Below are 22,449 nucleotides of genomic sequence, written 5' to 3'. Positions count from 1 at the left end.
AATAACATGGCTATATACAGGAAGTATAAAATAACATGGCTATATACAGGAAGTAGAAAATAACATGACTATATACAGGAAGTAGAAAATAACATGGCTATATACAGGAAGTAGAAAATAACATGGCTATATACAGGAAGTAGAAAATAACATGGCTATATACAGGAAGTAGAAAATAACATGGCTGTATACAGGAAGTAGAACATAACATGGCTATATACAGGAAGTAGAAAATAACATGGCTATATACAGGAAGTATAAAATAACATGGATATATACAGGAAGTAGAAAATAACATGGCTGTATATAGGAAGTAGAAAATAACATGCCTATATACAGGAAGTAGAAAATAACATGGCTATATACAGGAAGTAGAAAATAACATGGCTATATACAGGAAGTAGAAAATAACATGGCTATATACAGGAAGTAGAAAATAACATGACTTTATACAGGAAGTAGAAAATAACATGGCTGTATACAGGAAGTAGAAAATAACATGGCTATATACAGGAAGTAGAAAATAACATGGCTATATACAGGAAGTAGAAAATAACATGGCTATATACAGGAAGTAGAAAATAACATGGCTATATACAGGAAGTAGAAAATAACATGGCTATATACAGGAAGTAGAAAATAACATGGCTATATACAGGAAGTAGAAAATAACATGGCTATATACAGGAAGTAGAAAATAACATGGCTGTATATAGGAAGTAGAAAATAACATGCCTATATACAGGAAGTAGAAAATAACATGGCTATATACAGGAAGTAGAAAATAACATGGCTATATACAGGAAGTAGAAAATAACATGGCTATATACAGGAAGTAGAAAATAACATGGCTATATACAGGAAGTAGAAAATAACATGGCTGTATACAGGAAGTAGAAAATAACATGGATATATACAGGAAGTAGAAAATAACATGGCTATATACAGGAAGTAGAAAATAACATGGCTATATACAGGAAGTAGAAAATAACATTACTTTATACAGGAAGTAGAAAATAACATGGCTGTATACAGGAAGTAGAAAATAACATGGATATATACAGGAAGTAGAAAATAACATGGCTGTATATAGGAAGTAGAAAACAACATGCCTATATACAGGAAGTAGAAAATAACATGGCTGTATACAGGAAGTAGAAAATAACATGGCTATATACAGGAAGTAGAAAATAACATGGATATATACAGGGAGCAGCAGTACTGAGTCGATGTGCAGCGGTACCAGGTAATTGAGGTAGATATGTACATATAGGAAGGTGACCAGGCATCAGGATAGATGATAAACTGAAACAGCAGCGTATGTGTGTGTGTGTGTGTGTGTGTGTGTGTGTGTGTGTGTGTGTGTGTATGTGTGTGTGTGTGTGAGAGAGAGTATGTAGTGTGTGTGTGAGTGAGCGTGTGAGTGTGTGAGTGAGTGTGTGTGTAGTGTGTGTGTAGTGAGAGTATGTAGTGTGTGAGTGAGTGAGTATGTGTGTGAGAGTATGTAGTGTGTGTGTGAGAGAGAGTATGTAGTGTGTGTGTGTGTGTAGGTGTGTGTGAGTGAGTGAGTGTGTTGGGATGTCAAGGTCAGGTAGAGCTTCTACACACAGAGGAAACAGCAGCAGGGTGGACCAACACCACACACACCATGGCACAGATCCACATGGGCCAACCCACTTCCTGCTTGGCTCCAGCTAGACCTTGGACAATGGGGAGATGTCCCAGCACACGAATACGCACACACACACACACACACACACACACACACACACACACACACACACACACACACACACACACACACACACACACACACACACACACACACACACACACACACACACACACACACACACACACACACACACACACACACACAAAGGTCCTGTCCCAACGGACTCTCTGCAGGATGGACAGGAAGTGTGTGTATGTGGCTGGTTGGCAGCAGTGGCAATGGCCTCTTGCTTCTGTATTGTGAAGAAGAAAGGAGAGAACAGAGGGAGGGAGAGATGGAGAGAGGGATAGAAGGGGGAGACGGAGAGAGAGACAGAGACAGAGACGGAAAGAGGGATAGAAGGGGGAGACAGGGGGAAATGGGAGGCCCACCCTGAAAAGATTCCTAGACACAATTTAGAGAGACCATGCTTTTACCATGATATCATTGATAAATGAGAGAGAGAGACAGAGAGACAGAGACAGAGAGAGAGAGAGAAAGAAAGAGAGAGAGAGAGACAGATTGAAAGAGAGAGAGAGAGAGAGAGAGAGAGAGAGAGAGGGAGGGAGGGAGGGAGGGAGGGAGGGAGGGAGGGAGAGAAGAGAGACAGAGAGAGAGAGAGAGAGAGAGAGAGAGACAGATATTTCCCTCAGATTACACATACCCACAAGGAATTTGAAAACAAATCCGATTTTGATAAACTCCCATATCTGCTGGGTGAAATACCACAGTGTGCATCACAGCAGCAAGATTTGTGACCTGTTGCCACAAGAAAAGGGCAACCAGTGAAGAACAAACACCATTGTAAATACAACCCATATTTATGTTCATTTATTTTCTCATTTGTACTTGAACTATTTGCACATAATATGTCATTTATAATGGTTGTTTTCTATTTTTGTGAGTGTAATGTTTACTGGTAATCTTTTTATATTATTTCACTTCTGATTATTATATATTTTACTTGCTTTGGCAATGTAAACAATGCTTCCCATGCCAATAAAGCCATTACATTTAAATTTAAATTTAAATTGAGAGAGAGAAATACTTGAACCAGTTATTGAACCCATTGCCCTTTATGGTTGTGAGGTCTACGGTCCACCAGAATTCCATGAGAAATGTTTTTGTAACCAAAACCTGCAGGAGAACCACAGCAGAACCTGTAAATCCAACACAACGCTGAGTGAAAAACATTCAGTCGACTTCTGAAGACAAAAAGACAAAGACAATGATCTCTTAGTGTGTTATACAAAGCTCAATAAACACTAAGCTACCAAGCTGCTGGGACAGAAATGACCTGATCAATTTCTTCAATTAGCACTGAAGTGTGAAGCGAGAGGTGTGAAAACTATTGAGTCTAATAATGGCAGGAGAGTTTCACAGCGTCCCCCCCCCCCCCCCCGTCCCCCGTCCCCTGTCTCCCCCCCCCCAAATGTAGAGGCCTTTGAAGCCGCAATGGCTTATCCCTGTCCAGAGGTCATTACAACACAGAACCCCATGGATATTAAAAACAACACAGAATAAGTACAAAGAAAAGCTCCTCAAGGACAATCCAGAGACACTATTTGCTGACTGCTACAAAGAGGGGAACGTAAACAACTTAATTTTCCAGACAGACCATCCCCTGGCATGACACAGTGCTATATTAACCAGACCATCCCCTGGCATGGCACAGTGCTATATTAACCAGACCATCCCCTGGCATGACACAGTGCTATATTAACCAGACCATCCCCTGGCACAGTGCTATATTAACCAGACCATCCCCTGGCATGACACAGTGCTATATTAACCAGACCATCCCCTGGCATGACACAGTGCTATATTAACCAGACCATCCCCTGGCATGGCACAGTGCTATATTAACCAGACCATCCCCTGGCACAGTGCTATATTAACCAGACCATCCCCTGGCATGACACAGTGCTATATTAACCAGACCATCCCCTGGCATGACACAGTGCTATATTAACCAGACCATCCCCTGGCATGGCACAGTGCTATATTAACCAGACCATCCCCTGGCATGGCACAGTGCTATATTAACCAGACCATCCCCTGGCATGGCACAGTGCTATATTAACCAGACCATCCCCTGGCATGGCACAGTGCTATATTAACCAGACCATCCCCTGGCATGACACAGTGCTATATTAACCAGACCATCCCCTGGCATGGCACAGTGCTATATTAACCAGACCATCCCATAGCACAGTGCTATATTAACCAGACCATCCCCTGGCACAGTGCTATATTAACCAGACCATCCCCTGGCATGACACAGTGCTATATTAACCAGACCATCCCATGGCATGACACAGTGATATATTAACCAGACCATCCCCTGGCATGGCACAGTGCTATATTAACCAGACCATCCCCTGGCATGACACAGTGCTATATTAACCAGACCATCCCCTGGCATGACACAGTGCTATATTAACACAGACCATCCCATAGCACAGTGCTATATTAACCAGACCATCCCCTGGCACAGTGCTATATTAACCAGACCATCCCCTGGCATGACACAGTGCTATATTAACCAGACCATCCCATGGCATGACACAGTGATATATTAACCAGACCATCCCCTGGCATGGCACAGTGCTATATTAACCAGACCATCCCCTGGCATGACACAGTGCTATATTAACCAGACCATCCCCTGGCATGACACAGTGCTATATTAACACAGACCATCCCCTGGCATGGTGCTATATTAACCAGACCATCCCCTGGCATGACACAGTGCTATATTAACCAGACCATCCCCTGGCATGGCACAGTGCTATATTAACCAGACCATCCCCTGGCATGGCACAGTGCTATATTAACCAGACCATCCCCTGGCATGACACAGTGCTATATTAACCAGACCATCCCCTGGCATGACACAGTGCTATATTAACCAGACCATCCCCTGGCATGACACAGTGCTATATTAACACAGACCATCCCCTGGCATGACACAGTGCTATATTAACCAGACCATCCCCTGGCACAGTGCTATATTAACCAGACCATCCCCTGGCACAGTGCTATATTAACCAGACCATCCCCTGGCATGGCACAGTGCTATATTAACACAGACCATCCCCTGGCATGACACAGTGCTATATTAACCAGACCATCCCCTGGCATGGCACAGTGCTATATTAACCAGACCATCCCCTGGCACAGTGCTATATTAACCAGACCATCCCCTGGCATGGCACAGTGCTATATTAACTAGACCATCCCCTGGCACAGTGCTATATTAACCAGACCATCCCCTGGCATGACACAGTGCTATATTAACCAGACCATCCCCTGGCATGGCACAGTGCTATATTAACCAGACCATCCCCTAGCATGGCACAGTGCTATATTAACACAGACCATCCCCTGGCATGGCACAGTGCTATATTAACCAGACCATCACCTGGCATGGTGCTATATTAACCAGACCATCCCCTGGCATGACACAGTGCTATATTAACACAGACCATCCCCTGGCATGGCACAGTGCTATATTAACCAGACCACCCCCTGGCATGGCACAGTGCTATATTAACACAGACCATCCCCTGGCATGACACAGTGCTATATTAACCAGACCATCCCCTGGCATGACACAGTGCTATATTAACCAGACCATCCCCTGGCATGGCACAGTGCTATATTAACCAGACCATCCCCTGGCATGACACAGTGCTATATTAACCAGACCATCCCCTGGCACAGTGCTATATTAACGAGACCATCCCCTGGCATGGCACAGTGCTATATTAACCAGACCATCCCCTGGCATGACACAGTGCTATATTAACCAGACCATCCCCTGGCATGACACAGTGCTATATTAACCAGACCATCCCCTGGCACAGTGCTATATTAACCAGACCATCCCCTGGCATGACACAGTACTATATTAACCAGACCATCCCCTGGCATGGTGCTATATTAACACAGACCATCCCCTAGCATGACACAGTGCTATATTAACACAGACCATCCCCTAGCATGGCACAGTGCTATATTAACCAGACCATCCCCTAGCATGACACAGTGCTATATTAACCAGACCATCCCCTGGCATGACACAGTGCTATATTAACCAGACCATCCCCTGGCATGGCACAGTGCTATATTAACCAGACCATCCCCTGGCATGGCACAGTGCTATATTAACCAGACCATCCCCTGGCATGACACAGTGCTATATTAACCAGACCATCCCCTGGCATGGCACAGTGCTATATTAACCAGACCATCCCCTGGCATGACACAGTGCTATATTAACCAGACCATCCCCTGGCATGGTGCTATATTAACACAGACCATCCCCTGGCATGACACAGTGCTATATTAACCAGACCATCCCCTGGCATGGCACAGTGCTATATTAACCAGACCATCCCCTGGCATGACACAGTGTTATATTAACCAGACCATCCCCTGGCATGGCACAGTGCTATATTAACCAGACCATCCCCTGGCATGACACAGTGCTATATTAACCAGACCATCCCCTAGCATGACACAGTGCTATATTAACCAGACCATCCCCTGGCATGGCACAGTGCTATATTAACCAGACCATCCCCTGGCATGACACAGTGCTATATTAACCAGACCATCCCCTGGCATGGCACAGTGCTATATTAACCAGACCATCCCCTGGCATGGCACAGTGCTATATTAACCAGACCATCCCCTGGCATGGCACAGTGCTATATTAACCAGACCATCCCCTGGCATGGCACAGTGCTATATTAACCAGACCATCCCCTGGCATGGCACAGTGCTATATTAACCAGACCATCCCCTGGCACAGTGCTATATTAACCAGACCATCCCCTGGCATGACACAGTGCTATATTAACCAGACCATCCCCTGGCATGACACAGTGCTATATTAACCAGACCATCCCCTGGCACAGTGCTATATTAACCAGACCATCCCCTGGCACAGTGCTATATTAACCAGACCATCCCCTGGCATGACACAGTGCTATATTAACCAGACCATCCCCTGGCATGACACAGTGCTATATTAACCAGACCATCCCCTGGCATGACACAGTGTTATATTAACCAGACCATCCCCTGGCATGGCACAGTGCTATATTAACCAGACCATCCCCTGGCATGGCACAGTGCTATATTAACCAGACCATCCCCTGGCATGACACAGTGCTATATTAACCAGACCATCCCCTGGCATGACACAGTGCTATATTAACCAGACCATCCCCTGGCATGACACAGTGCTATATTAACCAGACCATCCCCTGGCATGACACAGTGCTATATTAACCAGACCATCCCCTGGCACAGTGCTATATTAACCAGACCATCCCCTGGCATGGCACAGTGCTATATTAACCAGACCATCCCCTGGCACAGTGCTATATTAACCAGACCATCCCCTGGCATGACACAGTGCTATATTAACCAGACCATCCCCTGGCATGACACAGTGCTATATTAACCAGACCATCCCCTGGCATGGCACAGTGCTATATTAACCAGACCATCCCCTGGCATGACACAGTGCTATATTAACCAGACCATCCCCTGGCATGGCACAGTGCTATATTAACCAGACCATCCCCTGGCATGGCACAGTGCTATATTAACCAGACCATCCCCTGGCATGGCACAGTGCTATATTAACCAGACCATCCCCTGGCATGGCACAGTGTTATATTAACCAGACCATCCCCTGGCATGACACAGTGTTATATTAACCAAACCATCCCCCTGGCACAGTGCTATATTAACACAGACCATCCCCTGGCATGACACAGTGCTATATTAACACAGACCATCCCCTGGCATGACACAGTGCTATATTAACCAGACCATCCCCTGGCATGACACAGTGCTATATTAACCAGACCATCCCCTGGCACAGTGCTATATTAACCAGACCATCCCCTGGCACAGTGCTATATTAACCAGACCATCCCCTGGCATGGCACAGTGCTATATTAACCAGACCATCCCCTGGCATGACACAGTGCTATATTAACCAGACCATCCCCTGGCATGGCACAGTGCTATATTAACCAAACCATCCCCCTGGCATGGCACAGTGCTATATTAACCAGACCATCCCCTGGCATGGCACAGTGCTATATTAACCAGACCATCCCCTGGCATGGCACAGTGCTATATTAACCAGACCATCCCCTGGCATGACACAGTGCTATATTAACCAGACCATCCCCTGGCATGACACAGTGCTATATTAACCAGACCATCCCCTGACACAGTACTATATTAACCAGACCATCCCCTGGCACAGTGCTATATTAACCAGACCATCCCCTGGCATGACACAGTGCTATATTAACCAGACCATCCCCTGGCATGGCACAGTGCTATATTAACCAGACCATCCCCTGGTATGACACAGTGCTATATTAACCAGACCATCCCCTGGCATGGCACAGTGCTATATTAACCAGACCATCCCCTGGCATGGCACAGTGCTATATTAACCAGACCATCCCCTGGCATGGCACAGTGCTATATTAACCAGACCATCCCCTGACACAGTGCTATATTAACCAGACCATCCCCTGGCATGACACAGTGCTATATTAACCAGACCATCCCCTGGCATGGCACAGTGCTATATTAACCAGACCATCCCCTGGCATGGCACAGTGCTATATTAACCAGACCATCCCCTGGCATGGTATTGTCCCAGGGTGAAACTCAGAACACTAGACATTTAGGTAATTGAAACAACCTCTGTCAACATGTACTAGTGTGAGACTGTACCTCAAAACCTAATGTCTACCTGGCCCACCACTCCACCCTGGACTTGACCTGGCCTTTCAGACCAGGTCCACCTCTACAAGACACCCAACCCTGCCAGGACCCTGAAGGACGTCACCCTAAACAGTAAACCCAGCACCTCACACAGAAGCTACAGAGCGGGCAAACAGGCCCAACCCCCACCCTTACACTAGCCAATGGCAGGTACCAGATGCTCAGCAGGCTCTGCTCACACTTACTGGTCTGAGGCCAAACCACACGACTAACAACATTGGACACTTTATGGAACACAAAGCCTTCACCATCTCATCCTGGAATATCCAAGGCCTGAGGTCATCTGCCTTTGGCCTGAAGAGCAGGAACCTGGACTTCACCAAAGGAATCAGAAATACAGACATTGTCACCCTACATGAAACCTGGTATAGAGGAGACGGACCCACTGGTTGCCCTCTAGGTTACAGAGAGCTGGTAGTCCCATCCACCACACTACCAGGTGGGTGGTATAGAGGAGACGGACCCACTGGTTGTCCTCTAGGTTACAGAGAGCTGGTAGTCCCATCCACCACACTACCAGGTGGGTGGTATAGAGGAGACAGACCCACTGGTTGCCCTCTAGGTTACAGAGAGCTGGTAGTCCCATCCACCAAACTACCAGGTGTGAAACAGGGAAGGGACTCAGGGTGTATGCTAATTTGGTAGAGAGCAGACCTAACTCACTCTATTAAATTAATCAAAACAGGAACATTTTACATTTGGCTAGAAATTCCACAGGAAATGATCTCAACAGAGAAAAATGTCTTCCTGTGTGCTTCCTATATCCCCCCACTAGAATCCCCATAGTTTAATGATGACAGCTTCTATAGGAGGGGTACACCTATAGCTCATCTCTTGGCAGTAGTATTGTAGACTACTTTATCACTGACCTCAACCCAGAGTCTCTCAGAGCGTTCACAGTCAGCCCACTGACACCCCTATCAGACCACAGCAAAATCACACTCTACTTGAACAGAGCAATACTCAACCAGGAGGCATCAAAGCCAAAGGAACTGAGTAATATTAAGAAATGCTATAGATGGAAGGAATGTAGTGTAGAAGCCTAACAAATAACAATTTGGGAACAACAAATTCAATCCCATATAGACAACTTCCTGGACAAAATGTTGTTTTGGTGTAAACTGGCAGTAGAAAACATAAACAGTATATTTGACCTTGCTGCTGTGCAGTCACAGCCACAAGAAAAGGGCAACCAGTGAAGAACAAACACCATTGTAAATACAACCCATATTTATGTTTATTTATTTTCCCTTTTATACTTTAACTATTTGCACATCATTACAACATTGTATATAGACATAATATGACATTTGAAATGTCTTTATTCTTTTAGAACTTTTGTGAGTGTAATATTTACTGTCACGCTCTGGCCTCTTTGTTTTCTGTATTATTTTAGTTAGGTCAGGGTGTGACATGGGGGATGTTTGTGTGTTTTTGTCTAGTCTAGAGTGTGTGTATTGTCTAGGGGGTTTTGGTAGAGTTTATGGGGTTGTGTTCAGTGTAGGTGTCTAGGTATGTCTATGGTTGCCTGAGTGGTTCTCAATCAGAGACAGCTGTCTGTCGTTGTCTCTGATTGGGAGCCATATTTAAGGCAGCCATAGGCATTAGGCTGGTTGTGGGTAATTGTCTATGTCTAACGTTAGTAGCTTGTGTCTGCACTTTCGTTTTGTATTTTCACGGTCGCTTTTTGTTAGTTTGTAAAAGTGTTTCGTTTCGTGTTCATCTTCGTCAATAAAAAGGAAGATGTATTCGTATCACGCTGCGCCTTGGTCCTCTCTTCCACATAAAGACGATTGTGACAATTTACTGTTAATTTGTATTGTTAATTTCACTTTTGTTTATCTATTTCACATATGTTAACATACTTCCCATGCCAATAAAGACCCTGAAATTGAATTGAAATATAATTGAGAGAGAGAGAGACAGAGAGAGAGAGATAATATAATAATATGACATTTGTAATGTCTTTATTGTTTTGAAACTTCTGTATGTGTAATGTTTACTGTTAATTTGTATTGTTTATTTCACTTTTGTATAATATCTACTTCACTTGCTTTGGCAATGTTAACACATGTTTCCCATGCCAATAAAGCCCCCTTGAATTGAATTGAATTGAATTGAGAGAGAGAGAGAGAGAGAGAGAGAGAGAGAGAGCGAGAGAGAGAGAGAGAGAGAGAGAGAGAGAGAGAGAGAGAGAGAGAGAGAGAGAGACAGAGAGAGAGAGAGAGAGAGAGACAGAGAGAGACAGAGAGAGAGAGAGAGAGAGACAGAGAGAGAGAGAGAGAGAGAGAGAGAGAGAGAGAGAGAGAGAGAGAGAGAGAGAGAGAGAGAGAGAGACACAGAGAGAGAGAGAGACAGAGAGAGACAGAGAGAGAGAGAGAGAGAGAGAGAGAGAGAGAGAGAGAGACAGAGAGAGAGAGAGAGAGAGACAGAGAGAGACAGAGAGAGAGAGCAACAGAGAGAGAGAGAGAGAGAGAGAGAGAGAGAGAGAGAGAGAGAGAGAGAGAGAGAGAGAGAGAGAGAGAGAGAGAGAGAGAGAGAGAGAGAGAGACAGAGAGAGACAGAGAGAGACAGAGAGAGACAGAGAGAGAGAGAGACTACAGCTATTGCATCACTGGTTGTGTCAGAGCTCCCTCTTGAGGCTGAAACCCTCCAACATTACTACACATCAAGGAATTAGCTGACAGCATTGGATTGGGTTGGGGCTGTCCAACCCTCTTCCTGGAGATCTACTGTCCTGTAGGTTATCAGTCCAACCCTCTTCCTGGAGATCTACTGTCCTGTAGGTTATCAGTCCAACCCTCTTCCTGGAGATCTACTGTCCTGTAGGTTTTCAGTCCAACCCTCTTCCTGGAGATCTACTGTCCTGTAGGTTATCAGTCCAACCCTCTTCCTGGAGATCTACTGTCCTGTAGGTTAACAGTCCAACCCTCTTCCTGGAGATCTACTGTCCTGTAGGTTTTCAGTCCAACCCTCTTCCTGGAGATCTACTGTCCTGTAGGTTATCAGTCCAACCCTCTTCCTGGAGATCTACTGTCCTGTAGGTTTTCAGTCCAACCCTCTTCCTGGAGATCTACTGTCCTGTAGGTTATCAGTCCAACCCTCTTCCTGGAGATCTACTGTCCTGTAGGTTATCAGTCCAACCCTCTTCCTGGAGATCTACTGTCCTGTAGGTTTTCAGTCCAACCCTCTTCCTGTTGATCGCTGTCCTGTAGGTTATCAGTCCAACCCTCTTCCTGGAGATCTACTGTCCTGTAGGTCTTCAGTCCAACCCTCTTCCTGGAAATCTACTGTCCTGTAGGTCTTCAGTCCAACCCTCTTCCTGGAGATCTACTGTCCTGTAGGTTATCAGTCCAACCCTCTTCCTGGAGATCTACTGTCCTGTAGGTTTTCAGTCCAACCCTCTTCCTGGTTTTGGACCTGGGCCCATCACTATTACAGACACCAACTCTCATTGAACCAATTGGATTGAAAAGGAAAGTTCTCCTGTTTGGCATCGCTCACGTCACTTCCTGTTGATCGCTGAACAAGGAAGAGCTCGGTTTAGTTTGTTTAAAAAGTTTGTTGTTTGAAAGTGTATTGGGAAGTTTTTGGTAGCTAGCCTTTAGGGGCCACGGGTGCCGCTAGCGGCACTCCTCCCACATTCCACTGAAAAGGCAGAGCGGCAAATTCAAAAAAAAACATTTTTTAAAAATATTTAACTTTCACACATTAACAAGTCCAATACAGCATATGAAAGGTACACATCTTGTGAATCAAGCCAACATGTCCGATTTTTAAAATGTTTTACAGGGAAGACAAAATATGTAAATCTATTACACCACTTTTCTACCTCCATCAGTGTTTTACTCCATCACCAGCTATCACTAATTCGACCAAATAAAGATATATATAGCCACTAACCAAGAAACAACTTCATAAGATGACAGTCTGATAACATATTTATTGTATAGCATATGTTTTTTTTGAAAAATGTGCATATTTATGGTATAAATCATAAATTACATTTCAGCTACAATCAGAAATTGCACCGAAAGCAGCCATAACATTTACAGACACCAACGTCAAATAACTAATTACTCATCATAAAACATATCTGAGAAAGACATACTGTGCAGCAATTGAAAGACAGGATTCTTGTGATTCCAGACAATATTTCAGATTTATTAAATGTTTTATAGCGAAAACAAAATGTAGCGCTAAATTAGCATAGCCACGCCAGCCAGAACCAGCTGGGCGCCCACGACCAGTTCACATGCACACCGATATATGAAATAGCATTATAAATTGGATCTTACTTTTGCTGAAATTTCATCAGAATGTTGATCAAGATGTCCTTAGTCCAGATGAGTCGTTCATTACATTCAGAATGGTACCTTTCCCACTTCATTTAGCATGGGTACTAGTCGCGTGGCACGGATCTCTCCAAGTAAACAAAGTCACACGACGGAACACGACAAAACTCCCGAAAAAATTCAAATAATCTGATTAAACTATATTGAAAAAACATACATTACGATGATATGGTATCATTTATCAAATCAAATCCGAGGCGGAGATAGTTGACATCCGAAACGGCAGCAAAACAAAACACAATCTCTCTTCAAAGTCGCGCACTTCAGACTTCCGGAAATGGAAGGTCACGTCAAAGAAATAGGTCTTATTTCACGTCAGAACAAGATAAACACAAAATTTCTCCTCTGACGTCCTCTTGACACCCAGAGGAAGGCGTGTGAGGTGTGTTTCGGGTCATAGGTGGCATGACCATGTATAGGCAGAGCGTTGAAGCGAGCATAGACATCTTGCATTCTACTTCCTGCTCAGGGAAAGTGCTGCCAAATGACTTGTGTTCAACTCAGAGAAAAAATTCAAACGTTTTTAGAAACTAGAGGTTGTTTTCTATCCAATGGTACTAAAAATATGCATATTGTACTAGCAAGAATTGAGTACGAGGCCGTTTAAAAATCATACGATTTTCAGCAAAAGTGAAAATATCACCCCTTGTCCCCAACAGGCTAGCTAGCTTCTTAGTTTGGATCCCACGATTCAGTTGGCATCAGTTGCTGGGACTGCTTGTCTCTTTCTAGTGATACTGCAGACCAAGAACAGGTCTGAGGAGCTATTTGGCGTCGCAGCTAGCCTAGCTGCTAGCTAGCTGCATATCAAGCAAGCGGGGTTTTCTTGAATGCAGCCTGCGACTCGGTTAGCCATTGTGGCTGGGACTGCGGATTGTACCAGGTTTGTGGCTGGGACTGCGGATTGTACCAGGTTTGGGGCTGGGACTGCGGATTGTACCAGGTTTGTGGCTGGGACTGCGGATTGTACCAAGTTTGTGGCTGGGACTGCGGAATGTACCAGGTTTGTGGCTGGGACTGCGGATTGTACCAGGTTTGTGGCTGGGACTGCGGATTGTACCAAGTTTGTGGCTGGGACTGCGGATTGTACCAGGTTTGTGGCTGGGATTGCGGATTGTACCAGGTTTGTGGCTGGGACTGCGGATTGTACCAGGTTTGTGGCTGGGACTGCGGATTGTATCAGGTTTGTGGCTGGGACTGCGGATTGTACCAGGTTTGTGGCTGGGACTGCGGATTGTATCAGGTTTGTGGCTGGGACAGCGGATTGTACCAGGTTTGTGGCTGGGACAGGGGATTGTACCAGGTTTGTGGCTGGGACTGCAGATTGTACCAGGTTTGTGGCTGGGACAGGGGATTGTACCAGGTTTGTGGCTGGGACTGCAGATTGTACCAGGTTTGTGGCTGGGACCAGGTACCAGGTTTGTGGCTGGGACTGCGGATTGTACCAGGTTTGTGGCTGGGACTGCGGATTGTACCAAGTTTGTGGCTGGGACTGCGGATTGTACCAGGTTTGTGGCTGGGACTGCGGATTGTACCAGGTTTGTGGCTGGGACTGCGGATTGTACCAGGTTTGTGGCTGGGACTGCGGATTGTACCAGGTTTGTGGCTGGGACAGCGGATTGTACCAGGTTTGTGGCTGGGACAGGGGATTGTATCAGGTTTGTGGCTGGGACTGCAGATTTTACCAGGTTTGTGGCTGGGACCAGGTTCCAGGTTTGTGGCTGGGACTGCGGATTGTACCAGGTTTGTGGCTGGGACTGCGGATTGTACCAGGTTTGTGGCTGGGACTGCGGATTGTACCAGGTTTGTGGCTGGGACTGCGGATTGTACCAGGTTTGTGGCTGGGACTGCGGATTGTACCAGGTTTGTGGCTGGGACTGCGGATTGTACCAAGTTTTTGGCTGGGACTGCGGAATGTACCAGGTTTGTGGCTGGGACTGCGGATTGTACCAGGTTTGTGGCTGGGACTGCGGATTGTACCAAGTTTGTGGCTGGGACTGCGGATTGTACCAGGTTTGTGGCTGGGACTGCGGATTGTACCAGGTTTGTGGCTGGGACTGCGGATTGTACCAGGTTTGTGGCTGGGACTGCGGATTGTATCAGGTTTGTGGCTGGGACTGCGGATTGTACCAGGTTTGTGGCTGGGACTGCGGATTGTATCAGGTTTGTGGCTGGGACAGCGGATTGTACCAGGTTTGTGGCTGGGACAGGGGATTGTACCAGGTTTGTGGCTGGGACTGCAGATTGTACCAGGTTTGTGGCTGGGACAGGGGATTGTACCAGGTTTGTGGCTGGGACTGCAGATTGTACCAGGTTTGTGGCTGGGACCAGGTACCAGGTTTGTGGCTGGGACTGCGGATTGTACCAGGTTTGTGGCTGGGACTGCGGATTGTACCAGGTTTGTGGCTGGGACTACGGATTGTACCAGGTTTGTGGCTGGGACTGCGGATTGTACCAGGTTTGTGGCTGGGACTGCGGATTGTACCAGGTTTGTGGCTGGGACTGCGGATTGTACCAGGTTTGTGGCTGGGACTGCGGATTGTACCAGGTTTGTGGCTGGGACAGGGGATTGTATCAGGTTTGTGGCTGGGACAGGGGATTGTACCAGGTTTGTGGCTGGGACTGCGGATTGTACCAGGTTTGTGGCTGGGACTGCGGATTGTACCAGGTTTGTGGCTGGGACTGCGGATTGTACCAGGTTTGTGGCTGGGACAGGGGATTGTACCAGATTTGTGGCTGGGACTGCGGATTGTACCAGGTTTGTGGCTGGGACCACAGATTGTACCAGGTTTGTGGCTGGGACCAGGTACCAGGTTTGTGGCTGGGACCAGGTACCAGGTTTGTGGCTGGGACTGCGGATTGTACCAGGTTTGTGGCTGGGACCAGGTACCAGGTTTGTGGCTGGGACTGCAGATTGTACCAGGTTTGTGGCTGGGATTGCAGATTGTACCAGGTTTGTGGCTGGGACTGCAGATTGTACCAGGTTTGTGGCTGGGACTGCAGATTGTACCAGGTTTGTGGCTGGGACTGCAGAAATTACCAGGTTTGTGGCTGGGACTGCAGATTGTACCAGATTTGTGGCTGGGACTGCGGATTGTACCAGGTTTGTGGCTGGGACCACAGATTGTACCAGGTTTGTGGCTGGGACCAGGTACCAGGTTTGTGGCTGGGACCAGGTACCAGGTTTGTGGCTGGGACTGCGGATTGTACCAGGTTTGTGGCTGGGACCAGGTACCAGGTTTGTGGCTGGGACTGCAGATTGTACCAGGTTTGTGGCTGGGATTGCAGATTGTACCAGGTTTGTGGCTGGGACTGCAGATTGTACCAGGTTTGTGGCTGGGACTGCAGATTGTACCAGGTTTGTGGCTGGGACAGGGGATTGTACCAGGTTTGTGGCTGGGACAGCAGATTGTACCAGGTTTGTGGCTGGGACTGCAGATTGTACCAGGATTGTGGCTGGGACCAGGTACCAGGTTTGTGGCTGGGACCAGGTACCAGGTTTGTGGCTGGGACCAGGTACCAGGTTTGTGGCTGGGACTGCAGATTGTACCAGGTTTGTGGCTGGGACTGCAGATTGTACCAGGTTTGTGGCTGGGACCAGGTACCAGGTTTGTGGCTGGGACCAGGTTTCAGGTTTGTGGCTGGGACCAGGTACCAGGTTTGTGGCTGGGACCAGGTACCAGGTTTGTGGCTGGGACCAGGTTTCAGGTTTGTGGCTGGGACAGGGGATTGTACCAGGTTTGTGGCTGGGACAGGGGATTGTACCAGGTTTGTGGCTGGGACTGCAGATTGTACCAGGTTTGTGGCTGGGACAGGGGATTGTACCAGGTTTGTGGCTGGGACTGCAGATTGTACCAGGTTTGTGGCTGGGACCAGGTACCAGGTTCGTGGCTGGGACTGCGGATTGTACCAGGTTTGTGGCTGGGACTGCGGATTGTACCAGGTTTGTGGCTGGGACTGCGGATTGTACCAGGTTTGTGGCTGGGACTGCGGATTGTATCAGGTTTGTGGCTGGGACTGCGGATTGTACCAGGTTTGTGGCTGGGACTGCGGATTGTACCAGGTTTGTGGCTGGGACAGCGGATTGTACCAGGTTTGTGGCTGGGACAGGGGATTGTACCAGGTTTGTGGCTGGGACTGCGGATTGTACCAGGTTTGTGGCTGGGACAGCGGATTGTATCAGGTTTGTGGCTGGGACTGCGGATTGTACCAGGTTTGTGGCTGGGACCAGGTACCAGGTTTGTGGCTGGGACTGCGGATTGTACCAGGTTTGTGGCTGGGACCAGGTACCAGGTTTGTGGCTGGGACTGCAGATTGTACCAGGTTTGTGGCTGGGATTGCAGATTGTACCAGGTTTGTGGCTGGGACTGCAGATTGTACCAGGTTTGTGGCTGGGACTGCAGATTGTACCAGGTTTGTGGCTGGGACTGCAGAAATTACCAGGTTTGTGGCTGGGACTGCAGATTGTACCAGATTTGTGGCTGGGACTGCGGATTGTACCAGGTTTGTGGCTGGGACCACAGATTGTACCAGGTTTGTGGCTGGGACCAGGTACCAGGTTTGTGGCTGGGACCAGGTACCAGGTTTGTGGCTGGGACTGCGGATTGTACCAGGTTTGTGGCTGGGACCAGGTACCAGGTTTGTGGCTGGGACTGCAGATTGTACCAGGTTTGTGGCTGGGATTGCAGATTGTACCAGGTTTGTGGCTGGGACTGCAGATTGTACCAGGTTTGTGGCTGGGACTGCAGATTGTACCAGGTTTGTGGCTGGGACAGGGGATTGTACCAGGTTTGTGGCTGGGACAGCAGATTGTACCAGGTTTGTGGCTGGGACTGCAGATTGTACCAGGATTGTGGCTGGGACCAGGTACCAGGTTTGTGGCTGGGACCAGGTACCAGGTTTGTGGCTGGGACCAGGTACCAGGTTTGTGGCTGGGACTGCAGATTGTACCAGGTTTGTGGCTGGGACTGCAGATTGTACCAGGTTTGTGGCTGGGACCAGGTACCAGGTTTGTGGCTGGGACCAGGTTTCAGGTTTGTGGCTGGGACCAGGTACCAGGTTTGTGGCTGGGACCAGGTACCAGGTTTGTGGCTGGGACCAGGTTTCAGGTTTGTGGCTGGGACAGGGGATTGTACCAGGTTTGTGGCTGGGACAGGGGATTGTACCAGGTTTGTGGCTGGGACTGCAGATTGTACCAGGTTTGTGGCTGGGACAGGGGATTGTACCAGGTTTGTGGCTGGGACTGCAGATTGTACCAGGTTTGTGGCTGGGACCAGGTACCAGGTTCGTGGCTGGGACTGCGGATTGTACCAGGTTTGTGGCTGGGACTGCGGATTGTACCAGGTTTGTGGCTGGGACTGCGGATTGTACCAGGTTTGTGGCTGGGACTGCGGATTGTATCAGGTTTGTGGCTGGGACTGCGGATTGTACCAGGTTTGTGGCTGGGACTGCGGATTGTACCAGGTTTGTGGCTGGGACAGCGGATTGTACCAGGTTTGTGGCTGGGACAGGGGATTGTACCAGGTTTGTGGCTGGGACTGCGGATTGTACCAGGTTTGTGGCTGGGACAGCGGATTGTATCAGGTTTGTGGCTGGGACTGCGGATTGTACCAGGTTTGTGGCTGGGACCAGGTACCAGGTTTGTGGCTGGGACTGCGGATTGTACCAGGTTTGTGGCTGGGACCAGGTACCAGGTTTGTGGCTGGGACTGCAGATTGTACCAGGTTTGTGGCTGGGACTGCAGATTGTACCAGGTTTGTGGCTGGGACTGCAGATTGTACCAGGTTTGTGGCTGGGACTGCAGATTGTACCAGGTTTGTGGCTGGGACAGGGGATTGTACCAGGTTTGTGGCTGGGACAGCAGATTTTACCAGGTTTGTGGCTGGGACTGCAGATTGTACCAGGTTTGTGGCTGGGACCAGGTACCAGGTTTGTGGCTGGGACTGCAGATTGTACCAGGTTTGTGGCTGGGACTGCAGATTGTACCAGGTTTGTGGCTGGGACCAGGTACCAGGTTTGTGGCTGGGACCAGGTTTCAGGTTTGTGGCTGGGACCAGGTACCAGGTTTGTGGCTGGGACCAGGTACCAGGTTTGTGGCTGGGACCAGGTTTCAGGTTTGTGGCTGGGACAGGGGATTGTACCAGGTTTGTGGCTGGGACAGGGGATTGTACCAGGTTTGTGGCTGGGACTGCAGATTGTACCAGGTTTGTGGCTGGGACAGGGGATTGTACCAGGTTTGTGGCTGGGACTGCAGATTGTACCAGGTTTGTGGCTGGGACCAGGTACCAGGTTCGTGGCTGGGACTGCGGATTGTACCAGGTTTGTGGCTGGGACTGCGGATTGTACCAGGTTTGTGGCTGGGACTGCGGATTGTACCAGGTTTGTGGCTGGGACTGCGGATTGTATCAGGTTTGTGGCTGGGACTGCGGATTTTACCAGGTTTGTGGCTGGGACTGCGGATTGTACCAGGTTTGTGGCTGGGACAGCGGATTGTACCAGGTTTGTGGCTGGGACAGGGGATTGTACCAGGTTTGTGGCTGGGACTGCGGATTGTACCAGGTTTGTGGCTGGGACAGCGGATTGTATCAGGTTTGTGGCTGGGACTGCGGATTGTACCAGGTTTGTGGCTGGGACCAGGTACCAGGTTTGTGGCTGGGACTGCGGATTGTACCAGGTTTGTGGCTGGGACCAGGTACCAGGTTTGTGGCTGGGACTGCAGATTGTACAAGGTTTGTGGCTGGGACTGCAGATTGTACCAGGTTTGTGGCTGGGACTGCAGATTGTACCAGGTTTGTGGCTGGGACTGCAGATTGTACCAGGTTTGTGGCTGGGACAGGGGATTGTACCAGGTTTGTGGCTGGGACAGCAGATTGTACCAGGTTTGTGGCTGGGACTGCAGATTGTACCAGGTTTGTGGCTGGGACCAGGTACCAGGTTTGTGGCTGGGACCAGGTACCAGGTTTGTGGCTGGGACTGCAGATTGTACCAGGTTTGTGGCTGGGACTGCAGATTGTACCAGGTTTGTGGCTGGGACCAGGTACCAGGTTTGTGGCTGGGACCAGGTTTCAGGTTTGTGGCTGGGACCAGGTACCAGGTTTGTGGCTGGGACCAGGTACCAGGTTTGTGGCTGGGACCAGGTTTCAGGTTTGTGGCTGGGACAGGGGATTGTACCAGGTTTGTGGCTGGGACAGGGGATTGTACCAGGTTTGTGGCTGGGACTGCAGATTGTACCAGGTTTGTGGCTGGGACAGGGGATTGTACCAGGTTTGTGGCTGGGACTGCAGATTGTACCAGGTTTGTGGCTGGGACCAGGTACCAGGTTCGTGGCTGGGACTGCGGATTGTACCAGGTTTGTGGCTGGGACTGCGGATTGTACCAGGTTTGTGGCTGGGACTGCGGATTGTACCAGGTTTGTGGCTGGGACTGCGGATTGTATCAGGTTTGTGGCTGGGACTGCGGATTGTACCAGGTTTGTGGCTGGGACTGCGGACTGTACCAGGTTTGTGGCTGGGACAGCGGATTGTACCAGGTTTGTGGCTGGGACAGGGGATTGTACCAGGTTTGTGGCTGGGACTGCGGATTGTACCAGGTTTGTGGCTGGGACAGCGGATTGTATCAGGTTTGTGGCTGGGACTGCGGATTGTACCAGGTTTGTGGCTGGGACTGCGGATTGTACCAGGTTTGTGGCTGGGACTGCGGATTGTACCAGGTTTGTGGCTGGGACTGCAGATTGTACCAGGTTTGTGGCTGGGACTGCAGATTGTACCAGATTTGTGGCTGGGACTGCGGATTGTACCAGGTTTGTGGCTGGGACCACAGATTGTACCAGGTTTGTGGCTGGGACCAGGTACCAGGTTTGTGGCTGGGACCAGGTACCAGGTTTGTGGCTGGGACTGCGGATTGTACCAGGTTTGTGGCTGGGACCAGGTACCAGGTTTGTGGCTGGGACCAGGTACCAGGTTTGTGGCTGGGACTGCAGATTGTACCAGGTTTGTGGCTGGGACCAGGTACCAGGTTTGTGGCTGGGACTGCAGATTGTACCAGGTTTGTGGCTGGGACTGCAGATTGTACCAGGTTTGTGGCTGGGACTGCAGATTGTACCAGGTTTGTGGCTGGGACTGCAGATTGTACCAGGTTTGTGGCTGGGACAGGGGATTGTACCAGGTTTGTGGCTGGGACAGCAGATTGTACCAGGTTTGTGGCTGGGACTGCAGATTGTACCAGGTTTGTGGCTGGGACCAGGTACCAGGTTTGTGGCTGGGACCAGGTACCAGGTTTGTGGCTGGGACTGCAGATTGTACCAGGTTTGTGGCTGGGACCAGGTACCAGGTTTGTGGCTGGGACCAGGTTTCAGGTTTGTGGCTGGGACCAGGTTTCAGGTTTGTGGCTGGGACCAGGTTTCAGGTTTGTGGCTGGGACCAGGTACCAGGTTTGTGGCTGGGACAGGGGATTGTATCAGGTTTGTGGCTGGGACTGCAGATTTTACCAGGTTTGTGGCTGGGACCAGGTACCAGGTTTGTGGCTGGGACAGCGGATTGTACCAGGTTTGTGGCTGGGACAGGGGATTGTACCAGGTTTGTGGCTGGGACAGGGGATTGTACCAGGTTTGTGGCTGGGACCAGGTACCAGGTTTGTGGCTGGGACAGGGGATTGTACCAGGTTTGTGGCTGGGACTGCAGATTGTATCAGGTTTGTGGCTGGGACCAGGTACCAGATTTGTGGCTGGGACTGCGGATTGTACCAGGTTTGTGGCTGGGACTGCGGATTGTACCAGGTTTGTGGCTGGGACTGCGGATTGTACCAGGTTTGTGGCTGGGACTGCGGATTGTATCAGGTTTGTGGCTGGGACTGCGGATTGTACCAGTTTTGTGGCTGAGACTGCGGATTGTACCAGGTTTGTGGCTGGGACAGCGGATTGTACCAGGTTTGTGGCTGGGACAGGGGATTGTACCAGGTTTGTGGCTGGGACTGCGGATTGTACCAGGTTTGTGGCTGGGACAGCGGATTGTATCAGGTTTGTGGCTGGGACTGCGGATTGTACCAGGTTTGTGGCTGGGACTGCGGATTGTACCAGGTTTGTGGCTGGGACAAGGGATTGTACCAGGTTTGTGGCTGGGACTGCAGAAATTACCAGGTTTGTGGCTGGGACTGCAGATTGTACCAGATTTGTGGCTGGGACTGCGGATTGTACCAGGTTTGTGGCTGGGACCACAGATTGTACCAGGTTTGTGGCTGGGACCAGGTACCAGGTTTGTGGCTGGGACTGCGGATTGTACCAGGTTTGTGGCTGGGACCAGGTACCAGGTTTGTGGCTGGGACCAGGTACCAGGTTTGTGGCTGGGACTGCAGATTGTACCAGGTTTGTGGCTGGGACCAGGTACCAGTTTTGTGGCTGGGACTGCAGATTGTACCAGGTTTGTGGCTGGGACTGCAGATTGTACCAGGTTTGTGGCTGGGACTGCAGATTGTACCAGGTTTGTGGCTGGGACTGCAGATTGTACCAGGTTTGTGGCTGGGACTGCGGATTGTACCAGGTTTGTGGCTGGGACAGCA

The 22,449-nt window shown here is 48.9% G+C and overlaps 1 protein-coding gene across 1 annotated transcript in view; it reads right to left on the bottom strand.

Annotated features, from left to right (window-relative positions):
• Positions 1–2,908: 2,908 nt before the first annotated feature.
• Positions 2,909–22,449, bottom strand: part of LOC139561620 (disks large homolog 4-like) — a 178,719-nt gene continuing 159,178 nt past the window's right edge. The window contains exon 11 of the mRNA XM_071378840.1: positions 2,909–2,919. Coding sequence (XP_071234941.1) covers positions 2,909–2,919 — 11 coding nt within the window. The remainder of the gene's footprint in view (positions 2,920–22,449) is intronic.

Source organism: Salvelinus alpinus, chromosome 31, assembly GCF_045679555.1.
Source record: "Salvelinus alpinus chromosome 31, SLU_Salpinus.1, whole genome shotgun sequence".
Classification (NCBI taxonomy): Eukaryota; Metazoa; Chordata; class Actinopteri; order Salmoniformes; family Salmonidae; genus Salvelinus; species Salvelinus alpinus.
This window is presented reverse-complemented; position numbering and strand designations above follow the sequence as displayed.